Source organism: Littorina saxatilis, linkage group LG4, assembly GCF_037325665.1.
Source record: "Littorina saxatilis isolate snail1 linkage group LG4, US_GU_Lsax_2.0, whole genome shotgun sequence".
NCBI lineage: Eukaryota > Metazoa > Mollusca > Gastropoda > Littorinimorpha > Littorinidae > Littorina > Littorina saxatilis.
Genome location: NC_090248.1, coordinates 30790043 through 30805365, shown reverse-complemented (window position 1 = coordinate 30805365; position 15323 = coordinate 30790043). Strand labels below are relative to the sequence as shown.

Here is a 15323-nt window from a genome sequence, read left to right as displayed (position 1 = left end):
TTTGATTATATACTTACCCAACTCACATAGTGGATACCCGCCCTCCTGCCCCGCTTTTGGGGTTTTATGGGGGTTTTTCCTAAAAAAGAGGGAAATTTTTCTATGTTCGCTTTCGATAGAATGATTCAAAGATGGCGGCAAGGTCAGGAAGTCACGTGTGACTTTGTCCTGTTAAGGGGTCAAGGTAGCTCTTTTTTAGGGTGACCTCCCCTTGTTACCAAGGCGATGCTATTCAGCGTCCTAGCACTAAACTGAAGTAAATTGCTGTATGTGAGTTGGGTAAGTATATAATCAAATTAAAATTTAGATTAAAATTTTCAATTTTTGCTGTAAGTGTTGTGGGATCTAATCTTGTTTTCATTTTCTTTACTTAGCCTTTAAGGGATAATCACAATATCTGTTGCTCTATCTAAAAGTGCTTGTAAACAAGGGATACTCTTTGCTTAGACTCAACATTTTTAGTTAACTTTCTATTGTACTATTGTCTGTTCTATGATACACCGGGTCAGCAGAATTGTTAACACTATTTATTAGCAGGAAAACTCTTTACTAAGACTTGATATGTATACAGTGGAACCCCCCTTTTAAGACCTTCAGAAATCTGAGAAAATCAGGTCTTAAAAAGGAGGGAGTCTTAAAATGGGGGTAAATTTACAGAGGTTATGAACACAAAGTCTGACAAAACATGGTCTTTGAAGGGAGGGAGTCCAGCCCTGAAAGTCCAACAAATGGTGTACTCGCCTTTGGCTAGTGATTCTGAAAATGTACTTGCCAGAGAGTAAAATTTACTAGCCAAACCAACAATTTGTTTCAGCAACTTTACTTGCATTAGGTGAGTAGATGAACAATTCTACTCGCCAGTTACATGTTTCTACTCGCCACGGCGAGTAAAATACTTGCCACTTTCAGGCCTGGAGTCTTAAATTGGGGGGAGGGGGTGGGGGGGGGGGGGGGGGGGGTGTTAAAAGGAGGGTTCCACTGTATATCTGTTTGTTTGTTTAGTGTTTATAATTAGAATGAATTTCTGCGTTTAACAGGCACTTAATTACAACCACCAAGGAGGGTGGTGTGATATCAGGTGTACAGCTGACAGAAAATGGACGAATCGAATACCGCTCTGAACTCCCTAACACATGTAGGCTCTCACAGTGAGTATTGCGGACTTGGAAGAAACAAGTTGGATTTCGTTAGCACGCAGATTCCCAATAGATTTAATTCTACCAAGCAGTTCATCTAATGTTGAGCTGTTTTTCTTTTGTCTCTTTGGTGCAGGCTTTTGGTTTCTATTTTTGTTGCTATAACTCTGTGGACTTTTCTTCATTTTATTTACAAGTACAGGATTAAAATAATAATTGTTTAAAAAAATTATGACATGGAGTGAAGCCATGTATGAACCAGAGAAAAAAACTGTGGGAAATTGGAAAATTCAAACACTTTTGACTGTTACTGAGACAAGACAAGTGCTCTTTTTTTTTCTTTTTTTTTCCGCTGAATTAAGAAAACTCGAAAATGAGGTTTTATAACTTCTTCTTTTTTTTAAATGACTATGTATAACTAGAAAAAAATATTAAAATTGACTAAGCTAGCATTCGGTATCGTCTGCTGTTTCTTGAATTTTTCACTGCACCCTATGTTACTACCAAAATTCACATTGCTTTGTGCTGTTTTTGTTTTTATACATTGTACATTTTTCAGTGTTTGGTGGATTTTACTCTGCATTGGTAGCCTTACCAGAAGCACACTCATCTGTGACATTTTATCGTTGTTTTCCATCACAGAGGAATAAAACGACAGGTCACCCCTTTTCTGGCGGCTTTGCTGGAGAAAGATCAGTCGCGTACCTGGCCGTTTGACCAGTTTTTTGAGCAAGTGGCCAACATTACGTGCAAGATAATCATTGACGCTTTCTGCCCCTCGCTCTTGTTGACCATGAAGATCTACGCTGACAACACTGACACGTGAGGGTTTTCTTTGTAAAGATGTGATGTATATTTCTGTGCTTGTGTGTGTGTGTGTGTTTGACCATGAAGGACTACGCGGCAACACTGACACGTGAGGGTTTTCTGTGTAAAGATGTGATGTATATTTCTGTGCTTGTGTGTGTGTGTGTGTGTTTGACCATGAAGGACTACGCGGCAACACTGACACGTGAGGGTTTTCTTTGTAAAGATGTGATGTATATTTCTGTGCTTTGTGTGTGTGTGTGTGTGTGTGTGTGTGTGTGTGTGTGTGTGTGTGTGTGTGTGTGTGTGTGTTATGCCCCTCGCTCTTGTTGACCATGAAGATCTACGCTGACAACACCGACACGTGAGGGTTTTCTTTGTAAAGATGTGATGTATATTTCTGTGCTTGTGTGTGTGTGTGTGTTTGACCATGAAGGACTACGCGGCAACACTGACACGTGAGGGTTTTCTTTGTGAAGATGTGATGTATATTTCTGTGCTTGTGTGTGTGTGTGTGTTTGACCATGAAGGACTACGCGGCAACACTGACACGTGAGGGTTTTCTTTGTAAAGATGTGATGTATATTTCTGTGCTTGTGTGTGTGTGTGTGTTTGACCATGAAGGACTACGCGGCAACACTGACACGTGAGGGTTTTCTTTGTAAAGATGTGATGTATATTTCTGTGCTTGTGTGTGTGTGTGTGTTTGACCATGAAGGACTACGCGGCAACACTGACACGTGAGGGTTTTCTTTGTAAAGATGTGATGTATATTTCTGTGCTTGTGTGTGTGTGTGTGTTTGACCATGAAGGACTATGCGGCAACACTGACACGTGAGGGTTTTCTTTGTAAAGATGTGATGTATATTTCTGTGCTTGTGTGTGTGTGTGTGTTTGACCATGAAGGACTACGCGGCAACACTGACACGTGAGGGTTTTCTTTGTAAAGATGTGATGTATATTTCTGTGCTTTGTGTGTGTGCTTTGTGTGTGTGCTTTGTGTGTGTGTGTGTGTGTGTGTGTGTGTGTGTGTGTGTGTGTGTGTGTGTGTGTGTGTTATGCCCCTCGCTCTTGTTGACCATGAAGATCTACGCTGACAACACTGACTCGTGAGGGTGTTCTTCGTAAAGATGTGATGCATATTTCTGTGTGTGTGTGTGTGTGTGTTTGACCATGAAGGACTATGCTGACAACACTGATTAGTGAGGGGTTTCTTTGTGTTGTGTTTGTTTTAGGTGGGTGGATTGGTTGTGTTTTTAGGGTTTTTTTAAGCGTCATGAAGAAATTTGATTGTTGTAGGTGGGTGGTTTGGTCGGTTGAATGTTGTTGTTTTTTCAAGTGTCATGAAAAACATTTTTTGTTTTATTTGGGTCATATGCTTGGTTGGTTAGTTATTTCCGTGTGTCACAAAAAAATGTGTTTGTTTCAGGTGGGTGGCTTGGGTGGCTTGGTTGGTTGGTTGGTTGGTTGGTTGGTTGGTTGGTTGGTTGGTTGTTTTCAAGTGTCACAAAAAAGATTTGGTGCATATTTCTGTGCTTCTGTGTGTGTGTGTGTATGTGTGTGTGTGTGTGTTCTTGACATTCAGAATGATTCTTTCAAAAATGAAATTATTTAATGCATTTGCAAAGTCCATTGGCAATTTACCAGTATAAATGACTCCCTCTCAGTCTCATGCATACAAGCGTGTATATATGGTCACCTAAATACATTTCTCCCACCGATTTTCTCTTACAACAGACATTTGAGTGCCCACCCTCAATGAACTTGCAATTTCCTTCACAAGATTCCTTTGTCATACCCATAGGCAGACATTGTTGTCTTGTAAGAGATGCCATATTGTTTATATTGAATGTGACTACCATTACTGATACCTCAGATGGTTATTGTTATGTACGCCCTTAGTCATAGCTGGCTTCCTTCAATTCATTGCAGAAATGAATGTCTTTCTCTTCTCTCAGACTGCAGAGGCTAAGAGAACTTGTAGCAGAACAGACAGACATCCCTCCAAATGACCAGCTTCTATTGGTTGGGGGCCAGAAACTGAGCTCGCTGGTGGAGGCCGGCCAGCCAATCAGGGACTACCACCTGGACATCAGTAGCACCAATCCGATCATCGTCTTCAGCATGTCCGGAGCCTTTCCTCAGAAGGTGTACACTCCTTCTGTGGGTAAGTGGTTTTAAGGGCATGCAGGGTCAAAATCCCAAAACAAATAGACTGCCAACGTTCCAAAATTCAGAATAAAAAAACCCAAGAAAGGTATGTTGTTGGAACGTTTAATTAGGCAAAAAAAAAAAAAAGGTCTGTTTACGGTAACATAGGCCAAAAAAATAGGGTCGGTAGGTCAGGATTTTTTTTTCTTCCAAAAAACCATATTTTTACGTTATTTTGCAAAAAAAAACTAAAGATTTTTTTTTTTTTTCTTTTTTTTTTTTTTTCCCAAATGCCAAAAAAAAGTCTAGGGTCCCGCAAAAAAAATAGGGTCGGTCGGGTTACCGTAAACAGACTGTTTTTTGGGGGGGGCCTTATTGACAAGACAAAACGTTAAGGTCACAGATATTTCGACCCAGCGGTATTTTATAAGTGCACAGACAGACAAACAGTAATTACACAGAAAAAAGTTATCTGACAAAATGTTCAGCCGCTTGCAGGGAAGACACAAGCGAGGCAATGAAATATCTGTGAACGTAACGTTTTGTTTTGTCAATAATTAAACGTTCCAATTTGTGAGCAAGAAACAATTAACAAGTGGCTCTATCCCATCTCCCCCTCTTTCCCCGTCGCGATATAACCTTCGTGGTTGAAAACGACGTTAAACACCAAATAAAGAAAGAAAGAAAACGTTCCAACTACATACCTTTCTTGGTTGTTTGATTTTGCCTGAAGGGTAAGTTTGATTTTTTTATGAACAAGTCATCCTTTTTTGTGCTGTTTTCTGCGACAACAAATATTGTCGGTGTAAGGGGGAAAAGGTTAGGCAAGAAGAGAAAACCTGAGAGGGAAGCCTTTTCAAAAGTTCAGGGTCTTGCTACAGAGGTTGCTGTAGCAGAAAATGTTATTTTGTTTTTGTGAAGATGAATCCAACCAACTCAATGTACTCTGTCATAGTGATTAAAAGCATGAAAACTTAGTCAAGGATCCTATATTTAACTTGACAGAAAGCAATTCAGCAGAGGCATAATTGAACCAAAAGCAGTCAAGGGAAATAAAGGTTGACATTTACAGCTGAAGTAACTTAAGGTAAGTAAAATCTTACAAAACAGGAGTTGAAATGTTAAGGAAACAAAACGGTGTCAATGGTGCTGTGTTGGTTGACATGTTATACAAAAGAAACGATGTCAACGGTGCTGTGTTTGTTGAAATGTTATACAAAAGAAACGATGTCAACGGTGCTGTGTTTGTTGACATGTTATACAAAAGAAACGATGTCAACGGTGCTGTGTTTGTTGAAATGTTATACAAAAGAAACGATGTCAACGGTGCTGTGTTTGTTGACATGTTACAAAAGAAACGATGTCAACGGTGCTGTGTTTGTTGACATGTTACAAAAGAAACGATGTCAACGGTGCTGTGTTTGTTGACATGTTACAAAAGAAACGATGTCAACGGTGCTGTGTTTGTTGAAATGTTATACAAAAGAAACGATGTCAACGGTGCTGTGTTTGTTGACATGTTACAAAAGAAACGATGTCAACGGTGCTGTGTTTGTTGACATGTTACAAAAGAAACGATGTCAACGGTGCTGTGTTTGTTGAAATGTTATACAAAAGAAACGATGTCAACGGTGCTGTGTTTGTTGAAATGTAATACAAAAGAAACAATGTCAACGGTGCTGTGTTTGTTGACATGTTACAAAAGAAACGATGTCAATGGTGCTGTGTTTGTTGAAATGTTAAACAAACAAAACGGTGTCAACGGTGCTGTGTTTGTTGAAATGTTCTGTCAAAGAAACGGTGTCAATGGTGCTGTGTTTGTTAAAATATTATGCCAAAGAAACGGTGTCAACGGTGCTGTGTTTGTTGAAATGTTATGCCAAAGAAACTGTGTCAATGGTGCTGTGTTTGTTGCAATGTTATGCAAAAGAAACGGTGTCAACGGTGTTGTGTTTTGCAGGTCAGTTTCCTCAGCTGACGCAAGCGATGGCCCTGGACCATGACTACCCGCAGTGCAAGCGTTGCTGTGGGGTGCTGCACTCCATCATCGAGGCCGTCAGGATCACCACCGACACCACCATGCTGGTTAACATGGCGGTGCACATGTATTGGTAAGCTAGCTTCTGTTTTTGTTGCTGTTGGTTTTTGGTGGGTTTTTTTTTATTGAATTTTTATATTTTTTAGTTATAGTGGGATGCAGTCACTTGCTGTGTATCACTTGTTTTGTTACCATTATGCTGAAGATGGTCCTCATTTCGAGGTTATCATGGTATTTTGGCATAACTCGATTCTTGTGATTTTGATGTTTTTGAGGCTCAACTAAGTAAATCATTCTCCTTGAAAAATTATTCTCTTAAATACGATTGACAATGCATGATTTAACATTCTTTAATTTTTCTATCCATACCAGAAACAAATATAAACACTATTTCATAATAAAAATATCAGTTTTGTCCTTCTACTGAAAAGCTGTTTAAAACTAGTTACGCCAAAATTCCAGGACGATGTCGATTTGTTCAGCCCCTGATTGGAACAGGCTGAAGGATTCTCCTAGAATCTGCTATTTTGCAAGGAAAGCAGCTGTCTTCCCAAGAAAGAAACATAGGGCCCAAGGGTGTAAACAAATCCTCAAAATTAAAATTTCTGACTCCACTTCCTCAGCTACTTCTGTGTGTGCTAGCTACCAGGAGAGGCCATCTCAGAGCCTTTATTTATAACATTGCTAAATTTCCTGTGTTGAGGCTTTGCCTGACTGAGGCTCCCACTAGAGCATAAACTCTAGATTCTGGCCAGTTTCCGAGGCTTTTTTCCCTCAGCTGTTCCCCAAGCCTGTTGAAGTAGCGGTTCAGAAAATTGTCAGCCATTCTTGGGATACAAGTGTGAGATGCTGCTTTTGCTGATGATGATCATGATGAAGATCATGACGATGATAGAATGATAATGAAACCATAATCAAATGTTCCAATAACCTACAATTCTTTTTTTTGGATTCACGATCATTACACTAATCACATCTCTTTGTCCAGCTCTCACCTGAAGCAGCAGCTGTCGGTCCTGCAAGAGTCCTTGTCACGCCTGGACCAACAGATGGGCGTGGTCAACCACTGGAAGCAAGGCGCCATGACCCAGCTGGAACATCACCTCGGCCTGCTTCAGTTGACCCACATGGCTTCTGGCCCCTCCAGTGACAAGGTCACAAAGTGGGTCAAGGTCATTCAGGCAGCTCACCAGACTCATAAAAATGACTGTGAGACCTTGTATAGAAAGGTTGGTGTCGTTGTTTTTTTTATCTTTAGTTTTGATCTACTAAAATTTGATTGTAGACGAAAGGAAGAAAACAGCACACCGATCAATGTTTCTTTGACTTACAAGAGCTTCTGCTCCTTTTGAAGGGTCCATCATCCAATTTGATATCCTCATTAATTTCATTTACTTTGCCTGAAAATCAAATGAAAATATGGGTGAGAAAACAAAATTGGGAGCAAAATGAAAATAGGTACATACTCTGATGCCTCTGACATAGCATCCATGTCCCACACCTGTAATACCACTGTGGCATGTAAAATACCTCAATGATTCTGCTAAGGGTGCTGTTTAAATATCAACACACAGACACATTGGCAGCTCGACTCTTGCTGCTGCTAGCTTTCCATTGGGAGGAAGCTACCTGAATAGACAATTTTCGAAAATTACTCTTGTCTGGATTATCAGCTGTCTGGAAGAGTTGGTTGTTCATCCCGATGGTGGGATACAGCTCGTCGGAGGCATGGAGAGTGCTCCGGATGTTGTGAAAAACTTGTCTGCTGTTTCAGGGACTCCTACTCCTCTAGACCGCCGAAAATCCTGACAGAGTTATATTTCCGGTAAAACGTCTATTCCTAAGCACTGGTATGATAAAGTGAACTGATTATTGGTATATGTGCCGACAGCTACAGGGAAACAGCGGCCAGGCCAACTCACAGCTGCAAGAGGTGGTCAGCATGATAAAGTATGAAATGGTATGTGTGTGTGTGTGTGTGTGTGTGTGTGTATGTTACAGCTGGTCAGCATGATAAAGTATGAAATTAAATGGTATGTGTGTGTGTGTGTGTATGTTACAGCTGCAGGGAAACAGTGGCCAGGCCAACGCACAGCTGCAAGAGGCGGTCAGTATGCAGGCCTCAGTGGGGGACTGGGACACTGCCCTAGGCTGTACTCCTGCAGACAGATGGTCAGTATTTCTGTGTGTGGATATGAGTGTCTGTCTGTACATCCGTCCATCTCTGTGTGTGTCTGTCTGTAAAGCCCACTACTAACTACAGCTGAACCAAGCCGAACTAGGTTTGGCGAACTTTGCACTAGGTCATCAAATCAGGGGATTCCCTCATTTTTGGGTTGCAGCTGCAACGTTCGAGGTTCGCTGATTCACTCATGCAAACCTTGCAGCGCATCATCTGTGACCTTAGGCAAACTGACTTTTGTTTGGTTGAATATTTGTGTATCTTCATCCTTGAAGAGTGACAATAATGGCGGGTATAACGCATGAAAAGATCACGAGTCTTCTCACGTGATATTTCTTAATCATGTGATCGGTGTCATCAAAACATTTGCCGCTAGTTAGTACACCGAACAAGGCACAGTGTTACATTCGCCAATCCCAGTTCGCTTGGTTCGGCTGTGGTTTGAGAATTGTCTGTGGCTGTCAGTGCTACGTTGCCAGAAAATGACAGTGGTGCACCTGAGGTATTAGTTGTCCTGTATGAATAGATGTGGATTGTTGTGTGTGCAGTGCAGAGAAAGTGAAGGTGATGCTGGACAGGATGAAGAAGATTCTGGCCATGTTCAAGGAGAACCGCGCCAAGAGACACCTCAATTACAATGAGGAACAGATTCACAAGTTTGAAAAGTTAGTGTTATGGTGTTTTGTCTGTCTCTGTCTGTATGTCTCTTGTTTGCTCTGTCTGTCTGTCTGTCTGTCTCTCTCTCTCTCTCTCTCTCTCTTTCTCTCTCTCTCTCTCTCTCTCTCTCTCTCTCTCTCTCTCTCTCTCTCTCTCTCTCTCTCTCTCTCTCTCTCTCTCTCTCTCTCTCTCTCTAAAGCACTAGCAGGTCTGCACGTAAGTTGACCTGGAAGATTGAAAAAATCTCCACAGATGCGGTCGGGATTCGAACCCCAAACCTTCCACATGGAAGGCTGACGTCCTAACCACTAGGCTACATGCCTGTCTGATTTTGCATTCGACTTAATGTCCATTCTCCAATGTATTTGTGGTTTTGTTTCAGAAATAAGCTTAGCGAACTGTGCACGCAAGCGAGGTCCATGTTAACTGACAACTGTTTGCGGAAAAGGAAAAACCTCCTTGTCACCTACAAACATTGGTTTGGGTAAGTTTGAGCGTACGAATCATTTTGTTGTATCTGTCTGTGTATGTTTGTGTTGGGGAATGGGGGGGGGGGGGGGGATGGGGAGGTGGCACATGCTTGTGCAGAGCTGCCAACTGTTGTGCTTTCAGCATAGCATACTACGTTTTGTTACAAATTGCTACGCTGTTACACCAAGCATAAAATTCTTACGCTTAAACTAATAATCACGAGCATGCAACAATTCCCTCTTTCTTGTGAGTCCTGATACTCATTTCTGCTTCTTACTCCACGAAACAGTCAGAATATGAGTGAGAAAACATTGTCCACACTGAAAAGTGGCACTGCAGACACTCTCTAATTGCCATTATTATCCTGCTTTCTGAATAAACTTTCTTAAAATGTATATTCTTGTGTGTGTGTGTGTGTGTGTGTGTGTGTGTACCAAAATATTGTATGCTCATATAGCAGGCTTTGCTTTTGTTGGCCAGCAATTTCATGTTGTTTGCACAGGCTCTGTATTCATTTTGTCACAACATTTCACGTTTTTACAGAAAAGCTGCTCAGTGTCAGGCACTAATCTCAGTAGTCGGGGCGTCTGTGAGACAGATCACTGAGGATCATGCAACACTTGTCACCAAACTCAAAAACGTAAGTTTTGTAAGACACTACACTACCTATGTATCTGGTTTGTCTCAGATGAGTTGAGTTACCTCCCTTCCTGATTTTGTGCTGGTAACACATTCTCATCACTAAAATCTTGTTTTCATGTGCACTGCCATTGTTAGTTACTCATGTCAGCAGGTGGCATATACAAGTTTTGTACATGCCTCCAAATTGAATTTTTCTGTCAGTTGACCCAGTACACAATGTGATAATTGCCTTACAAGCATTTTGTCTCAAGCCGTTTAGTTATGAGAACATAATTTGCAGTGACTACACGCATGTGTTTGTTCCCAATGAGCTTTACTCTTTTATTTTCTTCTATTTTGTAGAGTGATGTTCTTCTATTATCGAAAGCGAGATAAAAATGCTGTTCATACATTCTCAGACTTGCAGCTACCATTTTCCAGGGTGAAATTAATTTTTGTAGTGTTTCTTAAGTTTCCATAATGCATTTTGAATGGGAGCTGTCACAGTTCTGTATCGTCTCGCACCAAAATGCTGGCTAAAAATGTACCAAGTAGTTGTGTTACAAGTAACTACACCGTAGCTGTACTCTTGTGCATTGTTAAGTTGAAACTTAGCGTGATATTGGAAGAGCCCTTGGCACATTTTTAGACAAGTTTTCTGTCGCATTTTGCGAACTTTGCACTAGGTCATCAAATCAGGGGATTCCCTCATTTTCATGTTCACTGTGCCATAAGTAAGACTAACTTGGTATGAATTACGTAATCAAAAAGGCTTAACAATAATGATTTATTATTCACTAGAAAAAGAATTCCAAAACATTATTTTTGCACAGTTAAGGTATTCCTGTTGTGTGGTGTAATTGTTCCAAACCCAAAACTGAGCAATATAATTCTTAGGAAGATCTGCAGCAAGGCTTTGGTTGGTAAAATCCCTTTGACCTTGTATCTCATTCTTCTGTACCTTTTAAAGGCGGAAGTCGCATCCAGCAAACTGATCAACGACTGCGTCGTTCACTTGAGGAAGGACGTAGCCGCATCACAACCTCCAGTAGCCAGTCAGATGCCTGCAGGTATGGTCAACGGAAACGCACCCCACGTCAGATTGGTCAACGGCTCTGCAGATGTAATGCGGGGTCCTGGAAGTGGGGGAAGTGGTAGCGGTCAGTTTTCTGGGCCGACCTCCCGACAGGACAGGCTCGACAGTTTGTTGGACGGGTAAGTTGGACATTAAAAAAAGAGAAAATCCTGCATAAATTAAATACAATAATCCCTCCTTCTTTTCTTAAACATATTTTTTTTTTCATTGGTATGTTTTTGTAATAACAAAAATACTTTAAAAGTTGTGTTATTTCTCAATCTGAGATGATAGAGTGAATTTGATTTGATTTGATTTGATTTATGAGGTAAAACTAAGTAAATATGTTTCTGTGGTAGTATTGTTCTACTTTCAAATAGAATCATGTAGTGCTTTTCAGATCAGTTTGTAGGAAACACATTTACATGTCATATTACATGTACTACATTGTATACACTTTTTCATAAATTATATCAGCAAGTTCATCTGTAGATAAGATACATTTATCAGATGAAAGAACATCCCATTTTCTAATATGAGCTTGTTGGAGTCGACAGATGATGCAGAATATAGAATTTTAAATCATAGACAGAATTGTTCATATGTAATACTGTCTATATGTCCTTGCAGGTTGTTTTTTCTTTCTCAACAGTTTTTTGTTATTTTATTTTTATTTAGGATTTCCACCTCACGCCAGTCTCTTGAGGAACTGGAACAATTGGTGAACGAGAATACTGCGCTAATCAGAAAGTAAGTCTGTCATGTTAGTTTTCTGTCGTCAGTAAAAACTGTCACTGGCTGTACAGTGGTACCCGTGAAAGTGTCCCGACATTGCAGGTGGCCTGTCATGACAGGTATATTTTGGTAGAGATAATAGACAAATGGACAACAGAACGTGTCCTTTTAAGGGAGGTGTCCGCTCATCAGAGGGGCCCCACATCGCAGGTACCACTGTATTATATTTTGATATTTGCACTACTATGGTCGTGGTAAAGAGTATCTGTTTGTCTCTGCGAGAGTTGCTGTATGTCAGTGTGTATGTGTGTGTCTGTCTGTCTGTGTCTGTAGGGGTGTGTGGGTTTGAGTCTCTGTTTGTATGTCTGTGTCTGTAAGGGTGTGTGGGTTTGAGCCTCTGTGTGTATGTCTGTGTCTGTAGGGGTGTGTGGGTTTGAGTCTCTGTGTGTATGTCTGTGTCTGTAGGGGTGTGTGGGTTTGAGTCTCTGTGTGTATGTCTGTGTCTGTAGGGGTGTGTGGGTTTGAGTCTCTGTATGTCTGTGTCTGTAGGGGTGTGTGGTTTTGAGTCTCTGTTTGTATGTCTGTGTCTGTAAGGGTGTGTGGGTTTGAGTCTCTGTTTGTATGTCTGTGTCTGTAAGGGTGTGTGGGTTTGAGTCTCTGTGTGTATGTCTGTGTCTGTAGGGGGTGTGTGGGTTTGAGTCTCTGTTTGTATGTCTGTGTCTGTAAGGGTGTGTGGGTTTGAGTCTCTGTGTGTATGAGTGTGTGTGTCTGTAGGGTTGTGTGGGTTTGAGTCTTTGTGTGTATGCCCGTATGTATGAGTGTGTGTGTATGAGTGTGTGTGTGTATGTCTGTGTATGAGTGTGTGTGTCTGTAGGGGTGTGTGGGTTTGAGTCTGTGTGTATGAGTGTGTGTTTCTGTGTGCATGTGTGTGGTTGTCCATCTGTCTGTGTGTGTGTGCATGCATGCATGCAGGCGTATGTATATGTGTATGCTAAGAGATGTGAATACCAAATAGTGTTGTACCTTTTCAGCTTTGGGTCACTGACAGAGGAAGAAAAGAATGGAGAAATGGCTTGACAGTAGTGGACAGGACATTGGTCCACTTCAACCTTCATTCAAGCTGAGATTAACCCTGGTCAGCTAGCATCCACTCATTGGAATCGTAATGTTGACCGCTGCACAGAATGGATGCTTCACAGCGATAGTGAGATTTTCCTGGATTTGTTTTTTAATGTGTAGTACGGTGAGGCTCTCAATGTCTGTAGAAACAGATGCAGCTGAGTAGACCTTATGGAAACAGAAATATGTGTATTTTCTAGATACGTCTGCTCATACAGTAGGAGACAGATGTAATTTATTTTCTTCTATTTATTATTTTTTTTCTTTGTCATTATGTTTTTATTATTACTTTAAAAAAAAAATTTATCAGTTTTTGTGAAACAAATTTCCGTAATTCTTTTTTTTTATGACTTTTTATTTTTGTGTGTGAAAAAACCCTAAGAATTCTTGACTCTGTATCCGTGCGGTGCTGAACACATGTTAGTCTCAGCTACTTTGAGACTGTGAATTGATTTTCCCACATTTTCGCTGAGCAATTGCATTGTGAGAATGTGGACGTACATCAGGTGTTGCCGAGGATCCATTTGCTGGAGTCATAATCTTCATCTACATCAGATGGTGTGATAAGCTTGTTCACATGCAGCATTGTCGTCCTATGTTCTTGTAGCTTTTAAATGTACAGTGTTACTTCTCTTTCTTCAATGGGAGGGTCTTAAAAGGAGGCTCTACTGTTGCTGTTACGCTCCTTACTTGTGACTCTGCTTCATATTCAGTGTAGTTGCGGGTCAGCTTTATGTCTGGTTTGCAGAACTGACAGTCATATTTGGTAGAAACGATCAACTTTGTTAAGAATGTAATGTGAGCATTATTCTATTTTAAATGAGAGGGCGAAGGCTGTGTGTGTGTAAAAGAGAGAGAGTGTGTGTACAGGGGGATGCATGTGTGCATGTACATTGCCTGTGCTTGCTCTACTACTTTCTTTGTGTAAGTGATTGACATGTTCAGATCTTTGTGGTTAATTAGGTTTTGAAGCGGGAGGAACCAGCATTCTGATTATTTCTTATTGTATTATTATGATGCTGACATGGAGAACTGTATTTACTATTATGAATTTTTTCATTTAGTGTTGCTGGCTGCTCAGAATGGCTAGTTTGTATGACCAAGCATGCACACACACACACATGCACGCAAGCCTGCACACACACACACACACACACACACACACACACACACACACACACACACACACACACACACAAACACACACACATACACACACACACACACACACACACACACACATGTGCATGTCGAAACAGCTTATGTCATGTTTAGTTGTGTCTTTTTTGTTATGTATACATGTACTTCATTGGGGAGGGGTTAATACCCGTTAATACAGTGGTTTTTCACACAAAAAGCAGAACATTTTGTAAGCTTCACATTAGTTTTGTGTACAGATTTTGTGTGTGCTTGCATGTGACATGTGTACACATTTTCTACAGCAGAAAGCTACTTTGTGATAAATTGTGTAGAAGAGAAAAAAATTATGACCTCGCATCACTGTTTAGTTTGTTGGGTTGAGTTTTCTGTCTTATTTGCCATTTGTTGTTTAAGGTTCCTATGTTTTTGTTGCTTTTGCTCAAACAGATGTATCTCTCTTCGTTGCATGTGTTCACTGGTGCAACCTCTCTCCCCACCCCCCCCCCCCCCCCCCTTTAAGACTTCCACGAATCTCAGAAAAAAATCAGGTCCTAAAAAAAGAGGGTATCTTAAAATCTTAAAATGGAGAAAAACATACAGAGCTCATGAGAAAATATGAGAAAGTAGGGTCTTAAAAGGGGGGGGGGGGTCTTAAAACATGCGGGGGGGGGGGGGGGGGGAGGGAGGAGTCATAATGTATTGTTTAAAGCAAGCTTTGAGATTTTAATGGGTCTCTCTTTTGATCAAATTTCTTGATCATGTGTTGTGCATTGGTCGAGCATCAGCATTTTGTGCCGTCGCGATATAACCTTCGTGGTTGAAAACGACGTTAAACACTAAATAAAGAAAGCATTTTGTGCCAATACTTTTAACAATCAAAATCATCGAATCTTATTTCCAAGTAGGTTTGCAGATGTTTATGTTGATGTGTACTTCTCATAATTTTACAGTCCTGCAAACGTTTGCGTACATTGTAAGATTATTTCTGTTTATTGTTATTGAGTAGATTGAGGCTTATAGTTAACTATACATGTTTTATATTTAATCATGGTGTTGCTGATGGGAAACAGCTGTGTTTGAAACACATCTATTGCACTGGCTGGTTGTTTTCATTCTTTCTTTTATAATTTCTTTCTTTCTTGTTCTTTTGTCCATTTTTTTTTCTTTAAATGGGGGAGGGCATGTTGGTCT

At 40.6% G+C, this 15323-nt stretch overlaps 1 protein-coding gene across 3 annotated transcripts in view; it reads left to right on the top strand.

The window, feature by feature from the left end:
• The window catches only part of LOC138964471 (inhibitor of nuclear factor kappa-B kinase subunit epsilon-like), a 35320-nt gene extending 20533 nt beyond the window's left edge, over positions 1 to 14787 (top strand). For 2 of the 3 annotated variants that reach the window (XM_070336435.1, XM_070336434.1), the window contains exons 10-21: positions 1038 to 1148; positions 1779 to 1958; positions 3902 to 4110; positions 6055 to 6205; positions 7121 to 7361; positions 8195 to 8304; positions 8863 to 8979; positions 9354 to 9455; positions 9986 to 10082; positions 11034 to 11278; positions 11817 to 11888; positions 12905 to 14787. In XM_070336435.1, coding sequence (XP_070192536.1) covers positions 1038 to 1148; positions 1779 to 1958; positions 3902 to 4110; positions 6055 to 6205; positions 7121 to 7361; positions 8195 to 8304; positions 8863 to 8979; positions 9354 to 9455; positions 9986 to 10082; positions 11034 to 11278; positions 11817 to 11888; positions 12905 to 12950 — 1681 coding nt within the window. In that variant the 3' untranslated portion in view covers positions 12951 to 14787. The remainder of the gene's footprint in view (positions 1 to 1037; positions 1149 to 1778; positions 1959 to 3901; positions 4111 to 6054; positions 6206 to 7120; positions 7362 to 8194; positions 8305 to 8862; positions 8980 to 9353; positions 9456 to 9985; positions 10083 to 11033; positions 11279 to 11816; positions 11889 to 12904) is intronic. The other variant, XM_070336436.1, reaches the window with a different exon arrangement.
• The last annotated feature ends 536 nt before the right edge of the window (positions 14788 to 15323 follow it).